We start from the raw sequence: 23,346 nt of genomic DNA, 5'->3' as shown, positions 1-23,346 counted from the left end.
TAGGTACTCATGGTTTGGGGCCAGATGGGTTCTCGCACCATTGTTCCTTCTTTTCCCCTTTAAAACATAACTGGTTTCTTCTTTAAAATCTTCCTTTGCTTTTTTGTTAGAGGTTCTCTCTGGAATCTCTATTACCATATCATTCCTTTACTGCATCTGCCTTTCCCCCCATTTTTGTCTTTCTCTTAAGCACTTTTCTTTAAAACACAGATCCTGAAAGGGATCTGAATCCAGAATTAACTTAGTTGCTGAAAGTAAACACGTGAAGGAGGATAAACTTCTAAATAAAATTGGACAGAATTTATCCTCACATTTGCAACTTTTTAGTATACTGACAAAAGGTAGACTTAGCTTGTGTTAAAAAACCCTTTTTTTTTCCTTTTTGCCATCTTTCTGGCCTTTTGTGCCTGAGCCAGGGTTGGAAAAGATCTTAAGAGTCCTCTCCTGCTTATCTCAAATCTACTTGTTTTGTTGAAGGGTAGTTATTTCTAAGCTTTCTAATCTTAACACACGTTCTATAAATATTTTATATATAAGCTCTAGAATTTGTCCATCGCCTAAAAAAAAAAAGAAATGAACAAACTCATCTGAGTGGTCACTTCTATCTTTAGTTAAAGACAAGGCTGAACACCAGTGCTTTAATCCTCTGTTCCATAAGCTTCTTGAAGTCAAAATTAGAACCTGAGCTGATAGAGCAGAAAATCTCATTCTGGTTGTCCAGCATTTTTGTGAGGTTCCACCCCACAGCCATCTGGCCTGGCCTGTTCTCCAATTAAAGAGGCAAAGGTGGCATTATATACTTCCTTATTTGTGCGGCAGCGTCACTGAGGTATAAAGTGGTGTGCAGCTTCAGCTGCTTATGCAGCAGAAAATGGTTAGCTTAGGCAGGGCTGATGACAGTGGTTCTATTGTATGTTGGGGTGGGAGGCTTTATTTCCCAATGACTTTGGCCTGCATTTAAAATGCTCCCATTTTGAGGCTGAACTGTTCAGGGGAGGTGAACTTGGAAGGCAATTATGCAGCAGAGTTTGAGGAGGCCTAGAAAGGTGTAAGAACCCTTGGGTCTGGGTAGCATACCAAAAGGCCATGTGATGCCTTGGGAGAAGTGTTATATGTTATTATCTATTCAAGTCTGTTTTACTTTTCAAAAACATTTTGAAAACACTGTCTTTAACTCCAAACTCATTCTTGAGAACCAATGCCAACTTTCTTCACAATGTTTTAGTCTCCTCTGTGTTGGACACCTCTAGTGGGCTGCTGTGGCCCTTACAGACCTGCCTTCTTGAAGGGGAGCCTGAGGTCCTGGTGGCGAGCTTTGCATTTGGTAATGAACCCAATCCTCATAAACAGAAAACCCCTTATCTTGACCATTCTTCTTACTTCTCTTTAAACCTAGAAGGACCCTGGAATCGATCTGCGGTGACCATGAGTAATCATTTGAAGGACCTTGGAGATGAGTCTGTGTTGGAGGCTGGGATAGAGGGCAGACGAGAGTCCTTCTGAATCCTGAGCATCTCTGTGGAGGGCTTGGGAGAGGTCATGCTCGTGGCACGTCCGTTGACTCCCCACGTGACCCTCTGTCTGCTCAGACCTGAAATGACGGCAGGACTAGACCTAGCTAGTGTGTATGATGCTCCAGGTTGACCCAGTGCATCTTTTCTGATACTCAACCCAGAGGGCTTTGCTTGAGGATCCACTCCTAAAAATGCCCCTGGGAGCCATGGCCCAGGCCTGAAAATTACAGAGAAGTGAGTTGAGGCAGGTATTCAGAAAACTCATGATTCTCAAACCTAGAATTAGCCCCTGGATACTCTGCTGGGCCCTGAAGGGATTTTAATCAAATTCCAGCCCCAGGTCTATCAAAGGACAGAGGATGCCGTTGGACCGGATCATGGATCAGTCTTGTCTCTGTGCTAAACTCAGCAGCACAGTCTCACCCAGACGTCTGGCTAAGACCATGTTCTGGCCTTTTTGGCCCGCAGAGGTGGCCTTTTCCGTTCAGTTCTCCCACAGCGTGAGCTTGGAGTTGCCCTTTTGGAGAAAGTGAGGAGATTAGGGTCACTGGCTCTCAGGATTCACAGATCGTCTTCCTCAAACATGAGGCTGGCCCAGAACTCGGGAATAAACCTTTTTGACCTCTGTGCAATCTGGCTGTGAGAGAATCCCAAAATAACAATCTGAGTGTTTATCTTGGGCTGCCTCCTCTCCAGGGATCTCCAAACACTTGATAAATCTGATCCGGTTCCAAGGACAGGTGGTCAGACAGTCCCTGGGAGACTGGGTGATGGTGGATCCCCAGTTGGAAGCTGCAAGGTGATGGAAAATTTCTTTTCTCTGCCCCCCTCTTCACCTTCACTGTAGCCAGAAACTAGAGATTCCCCCAGGCCACGCTAGCAATGTTCTGAAAGTTTTGTTGGCAGACAGGAGCCTCCAAGCCCTCTCCTTTCCTCTGCTTCCCTGGGGCAGCCCCCAGTCAAGTGTTCCATTCTTGGCCCAGGTCCCTGGTTGTGACAGATCTTGACTTTTTCCTGCCGATCATGCTCTTATCTTTATCCTTGGAGGCTGTCTGCATGGCAGTGCTCACCTTGGTTACACTGTGCAGTTAAATATGTTCTGCAAACCCAGAGCTAGAGTGTATACACACCTGGAGAGCCCAGGATGACAAGAATGTGATTGGAGTCCAGGCCCCCCACTTGAAAAGTTGGCAGTGCTACTTCCTATTCAGTGACCTGTATCCCTTTCCATTTGAGGAGGAAAATTAAAGATTTTAAACTCACGTCTTGGCCTGTGACAGTTTGGGAGCACAGTTTCACCAAGATACCGCAGAGACAAGTTAGTAGGAGCCTTCCCTTCTCCAGCTGAATTAAGGGCTTGATTTTTTTACATGTCAGTCGTCCAGTGATCTGAATTCTCAATACCACAGCATCCCTATTGCTTTATAGTTACTTTAAAAATAGTAGCTAATTTTATTGAGTACCTACTAAATACCAGGTACAGAGTGAAGTGGTTTACATTCTTTTTTTTTTACATTTTTATTGGGGAATTGGGGGGATAGGAACAGCACTGGGGAATTGGGGGAAGGAGAACAGGCAAGTTGCTGTTGTTTTGTTCTTCAGTCTAGTTGTGGAGGACATTGCTTCACTGGCCCAAGTTGNCCCTCGAGAAGCCCGCTTCTCCCCCTGTGCTCCATTTCCCCTCCTCAAGCTCGCTCTCATTCTCGGGTACCCCAGAGCCACCCTATCTCCCTCGTTCAAGCATGGCCCCCTCCTGGGTGGGGTGCATTTCCTCCCATGTCCGCCTCCCTCAGTTTTTCATATCCTAGAGACTCGCTAGGTTTTCCTTGTTCCCCAAAAAAACATAGCTCTCACCACCATTAAATAAATCAGGAAGGAAGGGGATCCAAGCCTTGTTTCTCTGCTTTTTTTCCCGTGTACGGGGAAATGGGGTGGTAATAATTAATAGGGTTTATGTCGGGCCCTGTGAAGCCTGAGGGATGAAGGGTGGACACCCCCCTCTTGGACCGGTCACTGGTGACTGGCCTCTGACCTCTGAGCCAGAATTCACCATTTGGACTTAAGCTCTTTATCCTCTTTAGTGTTTTCAGGGTAAACTGAGCCAAAAAAAAAAAGTACCCTTAGAGCAGCCATACCAATAAGTGGATTCTGGTTGGTCCTGGTGTGGTGCCTGGGAGGACGAGCCCTGCTCCTATCCTAAGCTCCTTCTCCTCCTGTGCAGTGGATGGACTGTGTGCCCTTGACCAGAAAGGGAGGGGGAAGGAGGGAGCAGACAGAGGAAGGGAAGCTGGCAGGCCTTCTCCAACCACCTCCCCCAAGGAATCAGAACCCCACATAGCAGGCTTCAACTTGGGGGCCAGCAAAGGGGGTCTTGGGCTCTTGCTCTGCATGCTTTTTCTCCTTCCGATCCACCCTACCCTGGGAGTGGGTCCCTCATCTTTGATTTTCCAGCAGAAAAACACCCCTATTGCTTTCGTGGGCACCTGCCCCCATCCCCCTCTTAAGCAGAGGGAGAGAGAAGCTTGTGTGGGAGGAAGGATTAGGGAGGTTTAACACTCTGTAGGGGAGCTTTGGCGAGGATCTGGTAAGTCTGGTCATAGAGCAGGCCTTGCAGGGGGAGGAGACTCGAACAATTTTAAGTATTAGAAGATGATGTTCAGGTGTCAGATGTACAGTTTTTCCTTCCTTGCCAGGGAACCTTTTCCCATTTCCCTCACGGGGTCTGGTTACTCGGACTTGGATTAGAAGAGGGGTGAGGCTTGCGCCCTGCTGGCGTCCGGCCTGATTGTCGGCCCGGCTGCCTCCCCGCAGCTTAACTGGGAATTTCTTTGGCCGAGAGGACGGGAGAACTGGGTTTAATTCCTGCTTTTCCTTTCCTGGCTGTTGCCGTGCTGGAGCCGAGCCCGCTGGGCATTAAGTGAAAAGGCTCTTTTCTTTTTGAATCCGCGGTCCCTCCAGCAACTCCAGACAGAGACCACCAAGCCCAAGGAATACAGATTAAGCGGCAGGGGTGGGAATGGGAACGTGACCTTATCTATTCAGCCCACCGCCTTCACCCAGAAAAAACTCATTTTGAAGCAGATCCTTAATTCAGTTGTGGGAGGCGGTGAAGAGAAAGGGAGAAAAAAAGTTCAGCCCCTGGAGAAGCAGCGACATGGATGTGGTGGGGTGATACAATACTGGGAGTAGGCCTTATGGTTAGAATTTATATAAAATGTATTAGGCGGGGGCGGATGGGGGGGTCCTACACAGTGCGCATGTGCATCGGAAACTTTTCCTTGGTCCTCCGACCCTCGGCCAGCTCCCCTTACCGGGCATGCGTAGTCGCCGGCTTAGCCTTCGCAAAGTACGCAGGGAGATGTAGTGTGCAGAGAAAGTAGGTCACTTGCTCCCACCCTAGAGTGAGGTTTCTGAGGACTACAATTCCCAGAGTGCAGAGCGCGACTTCGACTCCAGCCTCTCCACTTAAGTTGGGGCTCAGTCAAGTCTCCTGGCTTCTGAGGAACCTGGAGTGCCCTAGAAAAAGCCTTTTTAGTCGGAAGGAGCCTTGCAGTCAAACTTGGGCTGCAACAGCCCATGTTTGGGGGAGATGTGAGACTGTGGGTGGGGTGGTACATTCAGTCAGCACAAATCCTGGAAGGCTTTCAACCACACCCGCCTGTCTGGGCCGCTGCCTCTAGGTACTCATGGTTTGGGGCCAGATGGGTTCTCGCACCATTGTTCCTTCTTTTCCCCTTTAAAACATAACTGGTTTCTTCTTTAAAATCTTCCTNCTGCTATTCAGCTCCAAACAATTGCCAGCTTGAATGCCCAGAGCTACCAGATTTTTTTTGGGGGGGTGGGGGAACAGACAAGTTGCTGTCATTTTGTTCTTCAATCTAGTTGGGGAGGACGTTGTTGCTTCACTGGCCCATGTTGGTATTGTGATCATTGTGCTCTTCCTGGCTGAGGCAGATCGGCCGATGGCCTCTGGACGGCCGCTCGCTGCAGCTCACGGCAGCTTATGGCAGCCCACTGCAACAGGGGCTGCTGCCTTCATGGCAGCCCAGCTCCAGGTCGAGCTGTTGTTCACCATCTTAGCTGTAGAGGGCAGTGTTACTGGCCCCCATGTGGGATCGGAACCGGGTCCCTGCTGCTCAGAGCCTGTGTTCCAAGCCAGCTCTTAACCAACGCGCCACTTGGCCGGCCCAGCTACCAGATCTTTTGAATTTGGGACAAATGGTGAACTAAGATTTTTGTGCAATCTCCCATTTTTAAATGTTGTCAACCCATTTTAAAAATGTTAATGTGTCATTCTGTGCCAAGGCAATACACTACCAGATATGGACCTTGGCCTGCCATTCAGCAGCTTCTCAATGTAGAAAACTAACTTCCCGGGGAATCAAACTGAATTGTCTAACTTTCAGAGAGACTATATGTCCCTCTGTTTTGACCTGTAGCTCTTTAATAGTAGTTTGAAACTGGGACATAAAGGTGAAAGACCCTTTGCCTTGGTTGGAATTTTCCTGCCTTAAAAAAAAAAGGACTGCTATTCCCATTTTCCCAGTTATTCCGTTCCTTATCAATTCTGTCCCCACTGGCCTATCCACCACTATAAAGACTAAAATTAAAATGTTAACTGCTTCAAACACTGCAGCTTTAGTGTCTTAGCAAAAGACAGGTTAGATCACTTAACTTCTTTCCTACAACTCACATCAGTTGTGATGAATAAACAGCAAGTCATTTGCCCCTGGCATCCAATCACTTCCAAAGCCACTTTCGGCTGTGGCTCTGCTCCCTCCCAGCAGGAGCAGTGGATCTGAAGAATCAAATTGAGGACCTGTCTTCTTGGATAAAAGAAACTACAAAATTTCTCACCCTAGCATGTGTCCATGAGAGTGACTCATCCCTGAGAGTTAATTGGGACTAATTATGACCAACCTGACTTGTCGCATTAACAAAACATCTGTCATAACTTGCTTTCAGACGAGAGCTGCCCCCACCCTCTCCCCTCAAACTTACTTCTGAAGTTTTTAAAACATGGTGTGTGCCTTTCTCGAATGATTATTCAAAATGGAAGGGACTCTGGAATGCTTGAGTAGGGATTCCGCTCACAATTAACCCCTGGGAAAATGAGATTATGGTGGGGAGAGAAAACACGTCCTCCTTACCACATTATAAACGGAGACATCAGCAGTTAAGAAGGGTGATTACCTTTCCCCCTTCTATTTTATCTTCTTATTTATATGCGAAGCCTTTACCCAGGGCTCCCATTTGCCAAGGAGGCTGGATTTCTCGGGGGTTTTTATAGTGATGTTGCTCAGGGCTGCAGTGTTTCCAGCACTGTGGGGGAGATTCGGACAAAAGCACGAACACAAATTCAAGGCCTTTCCAGGGATTCCTCCGCCCTCAGCCTGCACTCAACGGTGGGAGTCATCTTTTATGTGCTTATATGGACTCCATCGCCCCACCTGAGATATCCTCGGAGAATTCCTTTCAGCTCATCCTCACCTTTCTCACCATTCTGTCTTGCAAGGTTTCTTTTTGGGGATTGCACACTGAACTGAGCAGAGGATATGTAAGATGTAATTTGGCCTGAATGGTTATCTTTAAACTAAAAATAGCAACTATTTGAACCAGGCTTTACATATAGTATCAAGTTTAATCTCCACACGATGTCCATTTTCAGGATGAGAAAGGTTTGATCATGTAAAGAGATTTGTTGCCATTAAATCTAGATAACATGGTTGGTAACAGAATTGGAATTCAAACCCACCTATTTCCATGGCTGCCTCTTAACAGATTACTACAAATACCAGCATCCCTTGCAATGCTCCACTGCGCAAACGCTCGCTCTCCCCAAGGGCCTGCTCCGCTCTTGGCCCCCAAGCTTAGTCCTAGTGGTTGGATCGAAAACCCAATCAGATGCCGCCTCTCCCTCTCCCCGACCAATGGGAAGGCTGTTGCTAACACATCGGTTATATTTTTAGCTCTTCAGTGCTCTGGTACCCTGTGGGTCGGCCTGGTCTCTGCCCGGGTGGAACACGCAGGGGGAGAAGAGGGAAGGGCAGAGGGAGGGAGGGGGAGGAGTGGGGCATGGCGGAGGGGGCGTGTATGTGACGCTCTGCCACTCGCTGACGCACAAGGCAAGTAGTCCCTGGAGGTGCCCGAGGGGCTGAAGCGCTTCGAATGTGGGGGATGGGGGCTCTCGGGATCCTGCACCCTTCTCCTTGTCCCCGTGGAATTTGCCCTCCAGTCCGGCGTTTCTCTGCTGCAGTCAAGGAAAGTGTATTTAAACCCCCACGCTACCGTTGCTCTCTGCCCTTGCCAAAACGAGTAATCAAGGGGGGAAAAAAATGGAAACTGTTCGTAGCAGGAAACTTTAGGATCTCGCCACCCCACTTGGGTTTGGCGGCCACCGTTGGGCTGGAGCAATCTGGAATGAGAATAAAGGTCGGGGGTGGGGAGAGAGAATTGGGGAATGGGCGATTATAGGAGGAACATGGGAGACATCACGCGCAAGCTCCCAGGGGCCCCGAGCCTCGCCCCCTGACAATCCAGTCCGCCTGTGACCTCACCCGGGCACAGGTCTCCCCATTCCTAACTCCGTGCCCCACACAGTCACAAAGTGGCCGTGAGCCCGCATGGCCAGAGACTGGACGGGGCGTCGCAGCCAGAGGGACCGTCGGGTGCGCGAGCCCTGCGCCCCTGGCACGGGCAGGCGTCACTCCCCGCCAGCGGAGGCTGTTACTAGAAAAAAAAAAAAAGTGGCTTTCTAGTATCCTTTATGGGGTGGCCAGCAGGAGAGAGCGAACAGCGGCGTCCGCAGAGGAGCCAGGCCCCGCCGCGAGGTACAGGGGCGCCGGAGGCGTCAAGTGGAAGGTTAATATGGGGCTCGGCTCCTTTTGCTACCTGTCTGGTGTCTCCTTCGCCTTTCCTTCCTCCCGCTTAGCGTGCCCGAGCCCGGGTTTCCCCCTTGTCCTCCCTTCGACATTACGCGTCCCCAGACGAGGCACGAGGTAATCGGAAGACTCGGGCCAACACGAGTTGATAAAGGTCCGAAACGTTTCCAGAGGTCGCGTCGTTCCCTCCGCTTCCCCACCCGCGAAGAGACCGTAACTGGGGCAGTGCGAGCTCCACGGGGATGGCTGGACGCCTAGAGCCGGAGGAACTCGCCCAGGTGGCCTGGGGGAACGGTTCGGGGCAGGTATAGGACAGAAGACACAGCGAGGAAGTTCCCCCTCCCCGCAACACCCCTTCATCCAACCCGCCCGAAGTGAGCAACGTGGTCGCAGTCCAGGCCCCTGCCCTTTCCGGAGTTCGCTGTGTCCCTAGGAAAATACCTTACACTAACACGAATTCTGAGCGGTTTGGGAGATGAAGAAAATTACGGGGCGGCGCAGTGATGGGGAGGGTAGACGACCTGGCTGACGTTTGAGCAGGGATCTGAATGTGGAGAAAGGGCAGACCAAGGGATGGCGGGGGTGAGGGGGTCGCCAGGCGTCTCCGCCTTCCGAGCAGAGCCACGGCACGTACCGCACTAGGGGTTAAGCGGCCCGCCGGCTCGGAAGTAGTCCCGGCATAGCTCCCGCCCCGCCCCTGCAGGGCGGAGGGACGCATCACGCAGGGGTGGGGAAACGATCCGTGCGCAGGGTTGCTAAGGGTGAAACTTTTCATTGACTTTGCTCACTTCGGACCGGGGTGCGGGGAGGTGCGGGTGGTCCGCGGGGAGCAGCAAGTGGCTCGGGCGATGCGAGGCTAGAAGGGAAGGACCGCCCGCCGGCCACAGCCCGGACCGTCCTCCGCCCCGCGACGCGAGCCACCTTCGGGTCTGCCATCCCAGCGCGGTCGCCGCCGGCCGTCCTGCCCGCCCTCGGTCCCCCGCCGCTGAGCCCGACTTCCAAAAAGCTGAAAGAATTATTGAGAGTCATAGTCCATAACCCCTCCAACTCGCCCCCAACCCTCAACGAAGAAAAGAACACATCGGCCCCGGCCGGGCGGTGCCCGGGAAGGAAGGGAGAGAAACCTCCTCCCCGCGTCCAGGACCACCCTGGAGGAAGAAGCCGCCCTNAACCGGGGCCCTCTGGCGTCCCAAGCCAGTTCTTAACCATCACGCCACTCGGCCGGCCCAGTAACTTGAGTTTTAACATGTAACATGAGTCAAAATGTATTGTCAAAAAACAGAGTTTTTAAAATTTGCTGCTTCACCACCCTGGCCCGCATATCTTGCATCTACAAATGTTCCAGAAGCTACTCCTTAGTTTCAACAGAACACCACCTTAACTGTGCTCCGCCAGCCTCGGTGTGCATGCCTCTGAAAGGGCTTACATGGGAACTTGAAGGAGGCCAAAGGGCAAACCTCTCTCCAAACTCATCAGCAGTGGGGCAAGTTCAACCTTAGCCCAGGGTGTTCCTCTGAACTCTACTCCATCACCTAGTTTCATAATCCCATTTTTGGTTGGTTTTATTTCAGAGACAGAGAACAGTACAATACAATGAATGAGTTGAGAACAGCTGACACATAAAGTAAATAGTTTTGAATTTAATTAATTATTGTCTACCTTGGACTTGAGAATAATTCCTTTTCAGTTGTACAAATTGGAATAATGTTTGTACCAAATTCTGTGGGGAAAACATCACTTGCAAGCTGAATTTTAAGCTCTTAATAGTCTACAGTTCTGTGAAGAGAATTAGAGTAATGATCTGTGTATGGCCCTAAAAAAATCAAAATGTTCTTTAAAATCATGAGTTTTTCTCCATTGTTGAAATAAGCACTACCTACATAGGTTTCGTTGAAATAATTCAACTCATCATGGCCAGCCTTAGAAAGCGGTTCCCATTTCTAGATATGATTATTGCTATTATTAAGTATTCAATTCTAGGTTCTAGAAAGGATGGGTGTCTTGCTTCCAGCTTCTCAAGTATACTACTATACACACATGGTAATTTAATCTCCTTTAAACATTGCACTTATTACATTGCTGTTGCTCAAGAAAAAGTAGTGAGCAATGTGTGGACTTTATAATCAGACCTATATTAGATTTTTGCCCTGCTATTGACCTTTAGTGAGTCATTTAGCCTCTCTGTGCTGCTTTTTTCTTATCTATTATAATAAATAAGGCTAATAGCCTGCCTCTTCAGGTCCTGGGATTAAATTTGACCTTGTAAGTGCCTGACCTTTACTGGGAAGGCTTTACATAAGCGGTGGTTCTTTTACAGTGCGTCCCTACTTCACAGAGAAACATTTAAGTCCTGGCTTTGAAGGTCCTTTAAATGGTTCCCTCTCTCCCCTAGCCAGGTTTTCCTCTCTCTGCTCTTCATCTAGCAGTTAAGGGACATTCCTTATACACTCCCTGTCATCTTGGCTCTGTTTTCCTTAGTTTGAAATGCCCTTCCACCGTCCCATCAGCTAGCTAACTTGGTGGAATCTCTTCCTTCTAAGCTCCTGATGTGAATGCTTCCAGAAGTACCATATCCACAACAATCTCCCTCACTTGAAATATTTTCATTCCTAGTACATAGATATAGCACGAGTTTCATGAAACAATATTTCCAGTGTGTATTACACTTCAATGTTGTCATTCCATTCTGTTCTAAAGAGTCTGGCTGAAATCCATTAAACCAAGTGATTTTTATGACCCACTAATGGATCACAACCCACAGTTTAAAAACAATGAACTAGAACATAAGATCCTTGAGCTCCTTTTGCCTCTCCCCTACAGGGCACACAACAGGCAGCCACTCAATTGTTACATTGTACAGAAAAAAGGGTCACAAACTCAGGAGTCTGGGTGAGTAATGTAACTGATTGAAAAGGGAGGGGTGTGAGAAGAATAACCCAAACATGATAAATGGTATGTGACCCTTGGGCTTCTTGTCTGGGAGACAATAGGGAGTGTGGGGACCTTGGGAACGGGAGAGCACACAGGCCCTGCCTTAAAGGAGATGGCTGCTATTCAGCTCCAAACAATTGCCAGCTTGAATGCCCAGAGCTACCAGATTTTTTTTGGGGGGGTGGGGGAACAGACAAGTTGCTGTCATTTTGTTCTTCAATCTAGTTGGGGAGGACGTTGTTGCTTCACTGGCCCATGTTGGTATTGTGATCATTGTGCTCTTCCTGGCTGAGGCAGATCGGCCGATGGCCTCTGGACGGCCGCTCGCTGCAGCTCACGGCAGCTTATGGCAGCCCACTGCAACAGGGGCTGCTGCCTTCATGGCAGCCCAGCTCCAGGTCGAGCTGTTGTTCACCATCTTAGCTGTAGAGGGCAGTGTTACTGGCCCCCATGTGGGATCGGAACCGGGTCCCTGCTGCTCAGAGCCTGTGTTCCAAGCCAGCTCTTAACCAACGCGCCACTTGGCCGGCCCAGCTACCAGATCTTTTGAATTTGGGACAAATGGTGAACTAAGATTTTTGTGCAATCTCCCATTTTTAAATGTTGTCAACCCATTTTAAAAATGTTAATGTGTCATTCTGTGCCAAGGCAATACACTACCAGATATGGACCTTGGCCTGCCATTCAGCAGCTTCTCAATGTAGAAAACTAACTTCCCGGGGAATCAAACTGAATTGTCTAACTTTCAGAGAGACTATATGTCCCTCTGTTTTGACCTGTAGCTCTTTAATAGTAGTTTGAAACTGGGACATAAAGGTGAAAGACCCTTTGCCTTGGTTGGAATTTTCCTGCCTTAAAAAAAAAAGGACTGCTATTCCCATTTTCCCAGTTATTCCGTTCCTTATCAATTCTGTCCCCACTGGCCTATCCACCACTATAAAGACTAAAATTAAAATGTTAACTGCTTCAAACACTGCAGCTTTAGTGTCTTAGCAAAAGACAGGTTAGATCACTTAACTTCTTTCCTACAACTCACATCAGTTGTGATGAATAAACAGCAAGTCATTTGCCCCTGGCATCCAATCACTTCCAAAGCCACTTTCGGCTGTGGCTCTGCTCCCTCCCAGCAGGAGCAGTGGATCTGAAGAATCAAATTGAGGACCTGTCTTCTTGGATAAAAGAAACTACAAAATTTCTCACCCTAGCATGTGTCCATGAGAGTGACTCATCCCTGAGAGTTAATTGGGACTAATTATGACCAACCTGACTTGTCGCATTAACAAAACATCTGTCATAACTTGCTTTCAGACGAGAGCTGCCCCCACCCTCTCCCCTCAAACTTANGAGGGCAGTGTCACTGGCCCTCATATGTGGGATCCGAACCGGGGCCCTCTGGCATCCCAAGCCAGCTCTTAACCAACGCGCCACTCGGCCGGCCCACGGTCTACATTCTTGAACTCATCTAATCTTCATGATAGCCTCATGTCGCTGATGAAGCTAAGGCTCAGAAAAAGGTGACCTGCCCACAGTCACACAATTGAGCTAGTAACCAATGAAGCAGAAATGGAATCTTGGGTCAGTGTGATCCGAAGTTGGTGCATTTCTGTCTGTGCTTTGCCATCGATCCCCCTTGGTTTTCTGCATATCTTATGATGTCCTCTCTCATTTCCCAGAGCCATCTAGAGCCTGAGGCTGCCCACCTCCCATCTGCCACTGCCCTTGGCTTGTGCCCTCCGTTGATTCTGTGCCTAGGAAAGGACCATGCAGCTGGAGATCAAAGTGGCCCTGAATTTCATCCTCTCTTACTTGTACAACAAGCTGCCTCGGCGGCGGGCAGACCTGTTTGGGGAAGAGCTAGAGCGGCTTTTGAAAAAGAAATATGAAGGCCACTGGTACCCTGACAGGCCCCTGAAGGGCTCTGGCTTTCGCTGTGTCCACATCGGGGAGGTGGTGGACCCCGTGGTGGAACTGGCCGCCAAGCGGAGTGGCCTTGCAGTGGAGGATGTGCGGGCCAACGTGCCTGAGGAGCTGAGTGTCTGGATTGACCCTTTTGAGGTGTCCTACCAGATTGGTGAGAAGGGGGCAGTGAAAGTGCTGTACCTGGATGACAGCGAGGGCTGTGTCGCCCCGGAGCTGGACAAGGAGATCAAGAGCAGCTTCAACCCCGATGCTCAGGTATTCGTACCCATCGGCAGCCAGGACAGCTCACTGTCCAACTCCCCATCACCATCCTTTGGTCAGTCGCCCAGCCCCACCTTCATTCCCCGCTCCGCCCAGCCCATCACTTTTACCACTGCCTCCTTCGCTGCCACCAAGTTTGGCTCCACCAAGATGAAGAAGGGCGGTGGGGCCGCGAGCGGTGCGGGTGTGGCCAGTGGCGGGGCGAGTGGCCCACAACCCCCACAGCAGCAGCCTCGCATGGCCCGCTCTCCCACCAACACCCTGCTGAAGCAGAAGGGCCTGTCTTTGTCTGTGCATTCGCTGAACTTCGTCGCGGCCAGCCCAGCCCCGCAGTCCCAGCTCTCACCCAATGCCAAGGAGTTCGTGTACAACGGCAGTGGCTCTCCCAGCCTCTTCTTTGATGGGGCCGATGGCCAGAGCAGTGGCACCCCGGCCCCCTTTGGGGGCAGTGGGGCCGGCACCTGCAACAGCAGCAGCTTCGACATGGCCCAGGTGTTTGGAGGTGGCGCCAACAGCCTCTTCCTGGAGAAGACTCCCTTCGTGGAAGGCCTCAGCTACAACCTGAACACCATGCAGTACCCCAGCCAGCCGTTCCAGCCCGTCGTGCTGGCCAACTGACCACTCACCTGCCTGCAGAGCCAGGAGCACCCAAGACCACAGAAAAGAGAAAGGAAAGGAAAGGCCAAAAAAAGAGGAAAAGAAAATGATACAAAAAGATTTCCAGTCTTCTCACTCTCACTTCTAGGAAAGCGATTCAGCCGAGGCATGGAGTGGGAGGGGGCTCCCGAAGCACCAAGTAGGGTTTAACTCCACCCCCCTGCTGTTTTCCTGCCTGCCTCTGATTTATTTGGTTGGTTTGGGTTTTATATTTTTTTCTCTTTTTTTCTTTTTCTTTTTTTTTTACATGTAGTTTTCTATATAACATCTTTAATTAGTGGCTTCCTGTGCTAAGGATGGTCCAGATGTGAATTGTTGCTCCCTCCCTCCCTCCCTTCACATGCCTGGTCTAGGATTGGTGTGTTCAAGCTCAAGGGCCACAGCTGGGCCTGGCCCGCCCCAGATCAGGGAGGGGCTGTCCCCTGTCACTGCCTCTGTCACCCAACTATCCTCTCACTCGAAGCCATCCAACCTCAGCAGGCCTTCTTGGGCCCTGCCACCTAAATAGGTCTGACCCAGGCCCCACTCCCTCTCAGGCCTGGGCCACAGGGAACTGCCGCCTGGCCACTAGACGCCCTCCCCCCAGAGCTGATGCCTAACTCCAGGGAGGTTAGCACTCTGTTAGCGGAGTTCCCTTTATCTCTGTCCTGTAGCCCCGTGCCCCCATCTCACCTGGCCCAGACTTATCATCATGACCTTGGAGACCCAGCCATTGACACATGTGGCCTGTCTCCTGTAGCCCCTTCCCTGGGTCTGAGGTTGTGGGTAGGGAGGTGTGTGTGTATGCATGTGTGTGCATGGTTGGCTGTCCTGTTTTAATGGATTCCAAGCCATGTGAAACTCCCCCTCTGGATGTGATTCCGGGTTGCAGCAAGTGCTTATTTCTGTGTGAGGTTGGGGAATGGGCCAGGGCGGGTTGTTGGTCCTTTTGTGGGTGGTTCACGTGGTGGGCTGAGACTGCGGCTGAGCCTAAGACATGCCTAGGGGAAAGCACTGCGTTAGAACTGGCTTCCAGACTGCGGAGGCATCTGCACTTTTGCTTGTTTCTGACCAAAAAAAAAGATGGGTTAGCCGTGAGGGGCCGAGGGAATACCCAGCCTCTGATGCCTAAGAGAAGTCTCTGGACTCAGACCCTCCTGTGGTGTGACTTTAGCCCAGGGTGAGAGCTGCTCACCTGCACCCCAGGGGGCCGGAGTTTGCGTCAGTGCCTATAGTGGGCAGTCCTGAACCTCGAGTTGGGACTTTGGTCCTTTGGTTGTAGATGTTATTTTAGTACATTTCTGCCCCTTTCTGCTTGAGAACTTTCTGGTACCTCTTGGCCATCCCCTCTCACTGTCCAACCCAACCCCAGTGGGCCTTGTTGCTGTAAGGCGTGGTCTTTTGGACAGGCTGGGCTTAGCCATCGCAGCTGGGGTGTCTGGATTCTAGAAGAGCACTTGCTCCCCACCTCTGCCAGAAGAGAAGTTGTTTCTCTAACCCAACCTTAGTGAGCCACCTTCCACGCCATGATGCTTTGGCAAGTGGGGCACATGGCATCAGGGTCCCATCACCGAAAAGCACCAAAGCCCTTGCCACCCCACCCTGTCCTCTCCCCCAGCAACCCAAAGTGGGTAACTGCTGTGGCAGTGGGTCCAGCCCAGACAGACACTGCCAGCCTCCGCTCCCTGCACTGGGCACCAGCTCTACCTCCCCCAGTGGGGCAATGCCCTGACTCCTTGGCCCAGTACCATCTGTCCCCCTAGACTTCTCAGGCGCCAGTCCAGTCTGGGCCACCCTCTCCCTAGCCATCAGTCCCACACAGGTGACAGGCCTGGGCAGATTGCTGCTCTCTGGGAAAGGTTGGATGCTGCCTTATGCCCCTTTCCAGCCCCTCCTCCCACACTCACACAGGTGCCCACCACACCTGGTCAGCTTGTTCCTCACCACATACAGGGAGAGGGGGAGACCAACCCCTTAGTGTCTTGAAATAGGAAGAAAAATGTGTGTTCAGGAGCATGACTCCAGCGCTGGGCTCTTGGGCCCAGTTTGGTCTGTCTCGTCTCAAATCTAAGGATTTTTGCTTCAATTTTATTTTTTTTAAGAAAAAAATCTGCACTAATTTACCTGGTTTCGTAGGAAAACTTTTTTTTCATTTTTTACATTTTTTGGTGTCCGTTTGTATTGAATAATTTGCTACATTTGTAAAATGTAAGAGGTATATATAATATATGTATATTTCTAACGTAAAAATGTAATTTTTTTCTTTTCAATATTTTTTCTTAAAAAGAGGAGAGAAACAAAGATATTTTTTCAGGAAAAACAAACTTTAAAATAAAAAAGAGGAGAATCAACCCTATTTCTCCCCTTTTCCCATCCTCTATCTACCCCTCTTTCCAGGAACAAATCTAAAGGTGGATCGTCTTGTAAAGAATGTAAACTTTTAGTCCAGAATGATGTATTTTTCTCAATGCAGTGAGCTATAGATTCTCTAGTTTGACTCCTATAGATGGGAAGGGGGCATTGAGGCAGTGTGGAGAGGGGCTTGGGGGAGCAGGGCAATGAAACTGTTTTCTTTAGTGAAGGAGGAATACAATCAAGCATTTTGTATTCAGAATGTTGTGCAATATTTTGGAATGGGACATTGGTGTGTTTAGAGATTTAGTTTAAAAACAAAACAAAAAGATTGATCAAATCTGTACAGTTTATATTGTTCCAGATTTTTTTAAGTTTGTATTAAAAGCATGATATATAATAGCCTTCTGCCTCCCAGCTTGTTTTGTGTCTGGGTCCCTTTTAGGATGGAGAGAGTGGGTGTGACCGGCCCCTGTCGACTTCAAGAGAAGATTGCTCATCTCCACCTGACCCCTGGGGTTGGCACTAGTATCAGAGGCCCCTTCTCACCACCCATCCCATCACACAGGACACCTCAGAGTGCCCACTCCCATGGGTCCTTTTCCCCATTGGAAACAGGTTCCAGGAGGTTGGGAACTGCCCCAGCTCCCTCCACTGACAGGTGGTGAGCCATGGCGGGAAGCAGACCTAGAGAGCAGGGTACATTTTCTTGGCTTTTTTAGCCTATTCCTTAGAGGCCTAAGGAGGGAGGGATCAGCCTCCAGCCAGCTCTAGATCTAGTGTTCACCCGCCCAGACCACTAGACCCCTAGGAGTGGGCAAGGATGAGAAGAGCCCACCTAGGTCAGGTTCTGTCCAAAAACCAGGAGCTCGGATTCTCAGTCCTTCCAGAGCTGGAGCTGCAAGGGGTGAGAGGGCCCACCTCCGTCTGGGCCGGGGAGGAGCTGGCCTCCCACGTGATAGCCCTGGGAGCTCAGCCACCTCCGCCCTCCCAGGGCCCCTGCTAGTGCTGCCATGGGGGAAACAACCTCCCTGGGGTGCCTCCTCCCAGCAGCGATGCTTCACATCAGCCCCGCAAGCCCTGGCTTGAAGAGGGCAGCCAATCTTCATCCTCACAGCAACCTGGTGGTACAGGTATTATCCCCATAATGCAGTTGACAAATGGGCTCCCAAGTTACATTACCTGCTGAATTCACAAAACTGGGAAGTGAGGAAGCTGAGATTTTTTACCTGTGTGTGACTTTCATGTGTAAAACTGGTGACATCTGTGGAAGAAGAGTGACATGGGGGCGGGGAGCAGGCATGGGAGGGCTGACCTTGCCACCTCTAGGCTGGGCAGGGGGCAAAGCAGCTCCCAGGCATCAGCGATATGGGGGTCTCCTCAGGCCCCTCACTCCCCAAACAACCCCACACTGATCCCTTCCCACCAAGCATGTGATCTGGGCCTAGAAGCTTGCAGGCCAGACATCCAACCTCTGCACAGTGTCCAGGAGCCCTTTGAGGTCTGGCTCCTCCATAAGCCACTTGCCCCACCACCCCGCCCCCATGGCGCCTGTAGAACAGAGGGAGGCCCTGAGCCAGGGTGCCAAGGCCCTGGCCTGCCAGATATAAGGCCACTCCCAAGGGTCTCAATTTCCTCTATCCTGCCAGGGAGAAGCCCAGCCTGTCCCTGTGTCCAGGCTGCCAGGGTCCCTTGCATGCTCATTTATTTATGTTACTATAAATAAATCACCTAGTATAGGTGTTTTAGCTGCCCTGGAAGCACAGGTGGGACAGAAGGTACAGGACAGGTGTGCGCAGGAGGGGAGGACTGCAAGCCCAGGATCAGGAGGCAAAGAAAGAGTACAAGTTAACCAGGAAACAGAAAAGCAAGGCCAAGGCCCCTCCTCAGGGAACCGGTCAGGGAAGAGTTTGGACTCTGCTCCTGTAGAAGATGTGGGTTCCAGTCCCACCCCTGCCACTCCTAGCTGGGTGACCTCAAGCAAACCCCTTCACTTATTCTGACACCTCAGTTCCTTCACCTCTAAAATGGGGATAATAACTGTACTTGCCTGTGAAAACAAATGAAATAATGAGTGGGAAATGCTGAGCATAAGGGTTGGCCCAGAGTAAATGACAAGTATCATTTTCATCATCAGGGCCATTATTGCCCATCCTCAAATGCCACCACCAGCCAACCCAGTCCAGGATATGTCCTTGCATCAGCAAACAGGCCGAAACCCAACCCTGCCAGCAGCAGGACCAGGCTGGGGTGGAAAAGGAAACACCATTCTCTGAGCAACAGGGCCTAGGCTGGCCCCTGCTCTGTTCTCTGCCAAGGTGGGAGGCTGCCTGTCCCCCAACAAGACGGCATTCTGTAAAGTATGCTGATTGACACTCCTCTCCAGGGGCTCTAGATGTGTGTCCTGAAACCTCCTGGGAGTTTCTCCCTAGAGAGGCAGATGGGCAGGTGGGGGTGAGTCACGGCGACAGGAGAACTCTGCTCTATTTGTCAATGCCAGCCTGAGTCAGTGCTGGCACACAGGCTAAAGGGATGCCACTGTCTGGTCCCCACCACTGCCACCTCCTCCTGAATGAGACAGGGAGTGGAGGGGCACATATTCATTCTCTCTCCTCCTTTCCCTGGGCCTGGCCAGTTCGGTCAAGCTCTGCCTAGGCAGGGCCTAAGGACAGGCTGGGACCAGCCAGGAAGTCTCCAAGCCCCTGGGGAACAGGAACCTGCTCATCTGCTGGTTCTTAATTTGGGGAATTTCACTGCCAGCAAGAGGGGTGTGTTCTCAGTCTTCACAGCTGCCCTACTCTTTGTGTAACCTCAAACACCTCTCTCCCCTCTTGACATCTGTCCCATTTGAACAGTGAGGGACAGTGGGGCTAGGCCCCCTCCTGGCAAGGCCCCTGTCCAGCTAGGCCCTTCGGGCTGGTCTGTGGGCCAGCACTTCTTGCTGCCCCACTGACCTAGTGAGGACCCTGGAGGACCCTGTGCTGTAGCACCTTTCCCAGGGAGGGAAGGAAGAAAAGAGTGATGGGCTGAGCCCTAGGCAGAACCACATGGCCACTGACAGAGCCCTCCATAGGCACAGGACCTGATCAGAATACTGCTGAGCTGTGGCAGGGCTGGGTGAGTCCAGGCAGAAGGGGCCTGGCCCAGCCATCTGGACATGTGGGTCCTGCCGCTAGCTCTGCTCTGATTTATTAAACATTCAATATTCACCATTCAACATGGGGCCCCCATAAGTGCCAGACACTGTTCTAAGCGTGAGGAAAATAAGGGCAGACAGCAGATAAAATCCCTGCTCTCCGGAAGATGATGTTCTATTAACCATAAACAAGTGAAAAAACGTCAGATGGTGAGGATGTGCCGTTAAGACCATCACAATTGGTGATGGCAGCTAGGGACCAAGTGGCCCCTTCAGATTGGGTGGTCAGGGGCCAGGGGAAGCTTCCCAAATAGGGGGCTTTCCACCTTCGATCTGAATTACAAAAGAATTCACAAAGAGAGCAGCAGAGGGGTCAGTCACTTTTATGGGCAGGGGAGGCAGGAACCAGCATGATATGCTTGGGGATGGAAAAGGCCAGCAGGAAACAGGAGGTAAGACAAATGAGGTTGAGGACCTCCTCAGGGCCACATCATGGGCCCCAAAGCCCAGATGGAGAATTGGGATTTTATCTTAAACGTGAGAGTTAAGTCTCTCACCCCAGGTAGCCTCATCTGCGGCTAGGGGCAGAGAAAGTAAGACAGTGTTCTCTCACACAGTTACTCAACAAACCTTCCCAGGGCCATTCCTTTGTGCCAGGCCCTGAGCTGGGCCCTGGGCACGGGCCTGCTGGAGGAGTGGGGGTGCTTCTAGCGGCAGAAGAGTGGGGCAGAAGACAGACCCAGGTCATTATAATCAGGTCCAAGGCAGAAGCAAGCCCGGGGAGCCACAAGTGCCCAGAGGGGGCTCCCAGCCAGCCCAGGCTGGCTCTTCAGAGCGTTGGTAGAAGCTAGAGCGTGAGGAGTTTATGGCACAGCACACATGCCGTTCTTCAGGGTGGGATGGCAAGATGACACCTGGACTCAGAATTGAGTGCGCTCCAGGGGCTCAGTGGAGAAGGGAGTGGGGAAAAGGACTAAGGTGCGGAAGCCATGCACCGCAAGTGTAAATGACCCTTCAAGAAGCCACAGAGCTATCCCGAAGGCAGAATGTAAAACTAAACTACAAAACTCTACAAAGAAAACAGAGGGGGGAAACAAACAAAAACGAAATACAAAAAAGAAAACAGAGGAAAAAAATCTTTGTGATCTTGTGTTAGACAAAGATTTCTTAGACAAGACTCCGAAAGAATGATCCATCAAAGAAAAAACTGATAAACTGAACTTTATCAAAACAACAACAAAATACTTCCCTTAGACACTGTTAGGGGAGTGAAACCAAGTCACAGACTGGGAGAAAGTATTTGCGAATTATGTATCTGATAAAAGGGCTTGTGTCCAGAATCTATAATGAACTTTCAAAGCTCAATTAGAAGAAGTCAACCCAACACAAAAATAGGGAAAAGATGTGAGTGGACACTTCATGAAGAAGGTATATGAATGGCAAAGAAGCAAAAGATGCTCAACATTGTTCGTCCTTAGGAAAATGCAAACTAAAGTCACAATGGACACACCTATTAAAACAGCTAAAATGAAAAAGACTGCCCATACCAAGTGTCTAGTAAAGACGTGAAGGAATGAGAAACTTTCATGTACTGCTGGTGGGAATGTAAATGGTACGACTACGTCCGGAAATAATTTGGAAGTTTCTTTAAAAGGTAAACATATACCCGCAATGTGATGCAGCCATTCCATTCCTAAGTATTTACCCATAAGAAAAGGAAATATATGTCCATACACAGACTTGTACCCAAATGTTCAGAGCAGCTTTATCTGTTAGCCCCAAACTGGAAACAAACCAATGTCCTTAGGGCATGAATGGTTGAACCAACTTCAATACAGCCATGGAATACTACTCAGCCAGAAAGAGATGAACTACTGATACATGCAACAACATGGGGTTCTCAAAATAATAATGCTGAAAGCCAGCCCCTCCCCCCTCAAGAAAAATGCATACTGTTTGAATCCATTTATAGAAAATTCTAGAAAATGCAAACGAATCATGTAGCAATAGAAAGCAGTTCAGCCATTGCCTGGGGACAGGAGAGGGAGAAAGGAAAGCACGGGAGGGAGGGGTTAACAAGGGGAACAAGGAAACTTTCGGGGGTGATGGATAGATTCACTATCTTGATTGTGTTGGTTTCACGGGTGTACCTGTATAATATGTCAAAACTTATCAAATTATAATCTTTAAGTATGTGCACCTTATTGTATGTCAATTATTCCTCAATAAAGCTGTTTAAAAAAAAAAAAAACAAGAAGCCCAGAGGCATCTGAAGTTCTGAAAGGCACAACCGATATTGTATCCTTCATTCAATAAATATTTATTGACCTCCTACTATGTGTAAGACCCTGTTTTTGGCAGTGGAAATACAGCAGGGACAAAATGAAGTCCCTGCCCTCACCAGGCTCATGTTCTAGAGGACACGATGAACAATAAATGTGATGAACAAACAAGAAAAGCCATGCAGAGAAATATCCGCAGGAAAACAAAACACGACTGGGGGAGCTCTCCTCTACCTGGGGGAGGGGGTGAAGGAAGGTGTCTCTGGACAGATGGCAATTAAACTAAGATCAGAGGGGTCCCTCCTGTCTCATGTACCCCTGCCTCTCTGAGAATGCCCCCTCCCAGTTGTCACTGTCCCCCTCAGCCCCTGTCCTGCTCCCAGTCTATGGAGTCTCATTTTGGCTGTGTGGCTTTTCATGAATCCCAGTCTCTCTCTGCAGCTCAGCTTTCTTCAGTGGGGAGACAAGGCTGTGTCCAGCTCACATTGGCTCAAGGGCCCCACATAGCTGGTTCTCTGCCCAAGGGGGCCTCTCACCTTGGCTCAGCTGGATTTGGGGACAGGCAGAGCAAAAATGCCATAGGCAGGAAAGCTGGCATCTCAGGAGCCCAGCCAGCTTCTCCTGAGAGGCACCTTGGGGACCCAGTCCCTTGGGATTGGGTTGTCTTCTGGGGAGAGGGCATGGGCTGGAGCAGGGGGCACCACCCTTAATCAGCCTTGCAGTGAGGTGGGAGGAGCTGAGACACTGTCCTGGCCTCTAGGAGAGCAGCTCTGGCCTGAGGCCCAGAGGGGTGGGGCGGGAGGTCAGCAGCCACTGAAGGGGGAGAGGGGGGCGGGTACTTGGCCCTCTCTCTGGACACAATGTCCTGGACTGCTCCACGGTTTGGCTGGCTGACAGGGAACAGTGGCTGGCAGAGGGAATGGGCAGCCGGCCGACTAGGGGGGAGAGCAGCCTGCTTGAGAAAAGGATTTGTTCCTACAACCTGTCCTGCCACCTTGGGCAAGGAGAGGGCCAACTTGTTTGGGAGGGAGGCAGGGGGCCTGGCACTCTGTGGGAACCTCCACAATCCCTCCCTACCTTGTGCCTTAGTTTCCCCATACCACCACCAACTGCCGTCACTTGAGCTAAGTTCTACAAGAGTACAGAAGCCTGCCAACGCTGGCGCTGCCCCTGTCATTTCCTGCTGTGACCTTGGGCAGGTCACCGCTTCTCTGAAACTCAGATCTTCACCTGAAAATTGGTGTTTGCTTCTCTGGCCTTGAACGCAAGGAAAGCATTTAGTATAGTTTCCCTCCTGGGTGAAGTGTTCAGCCAAATAGTGTGCTATCATTACCACATTGATAAGCAACAATAACAATGATTATGTATTGCAGACCCCCTGTGTGCCAGCTTTACTTCCATTGTCCTAAATCCCCACCAGAGGCAAGTTTTAG

At 50.3% G+C, this 23,346-nt stretch overlaps 1 protein-coding gene across 2 annotated transcripts; it reads left to right on the top strand.

Moving 5' to 3' along the window:
* Positions 1 to 24: 24 nt before the first annotated feature.
* On the top strand, positions 25 to 16,899 carry TOB2 (transducer of ERBB2, 2). Of its 2 annotated transcripts, none has more exons than XM_019660593.1 (2): positions 25 to 1,324; positions 13,000 to 16,899. In XM_019660593.1, exon 2 carries the CDS (start codon positions 13,088 to 13,090, stop codon positions 14,123 to 14,125), a length of 1,038 nt encoding a protein of 345 aa, XP_019516138.1. In that variant the 5' UTR covers positions 25 to 1,324; positions 13,000 to 13,087; the 3' UTR covers positions 14,126 to 16,899. The 2 variants fall into 2 exon arrangements, with proteins under 2 accessions (XP_019516138.1, XP_019516137.1); XM_019660592.1 differs by having other exon boundaries at positions 25 to 2,313.
* The last annotated feature ends 6,447 nt before the right edge of the window (positions 16,900 to 23,346 follow it).

Source organism: Hipposideros armiger, unplaced genomic scaffold (genome assembly GCF_001890085.2).
Source record: "Hipposideros armiger isolate ML-2016 unplaced genomic scaffold, ASM189008v1 scaffold_321, whole genome shotgun sequence".
Classification (NCBI taxonomy): Eukaryota; Metazoa; Chordata; class Mammalia; order Chiroptera; family Hipposideridae; genus Hipposideros; species Hipposideros armiger.
Note: the sequence above shows the minus strand (reverse complement) of the source record. Positions and strands in the feature narration are given on the sequence as shown.

Coding starts and splice junctions, on each gene's coding strand:
- TOB2 (XM_019660593.1), top strand. CDS start 13,088: ATGCAGCTGGAGATCAAAGTGGCCCTGAATTTCATCCTCTCTTACTTG.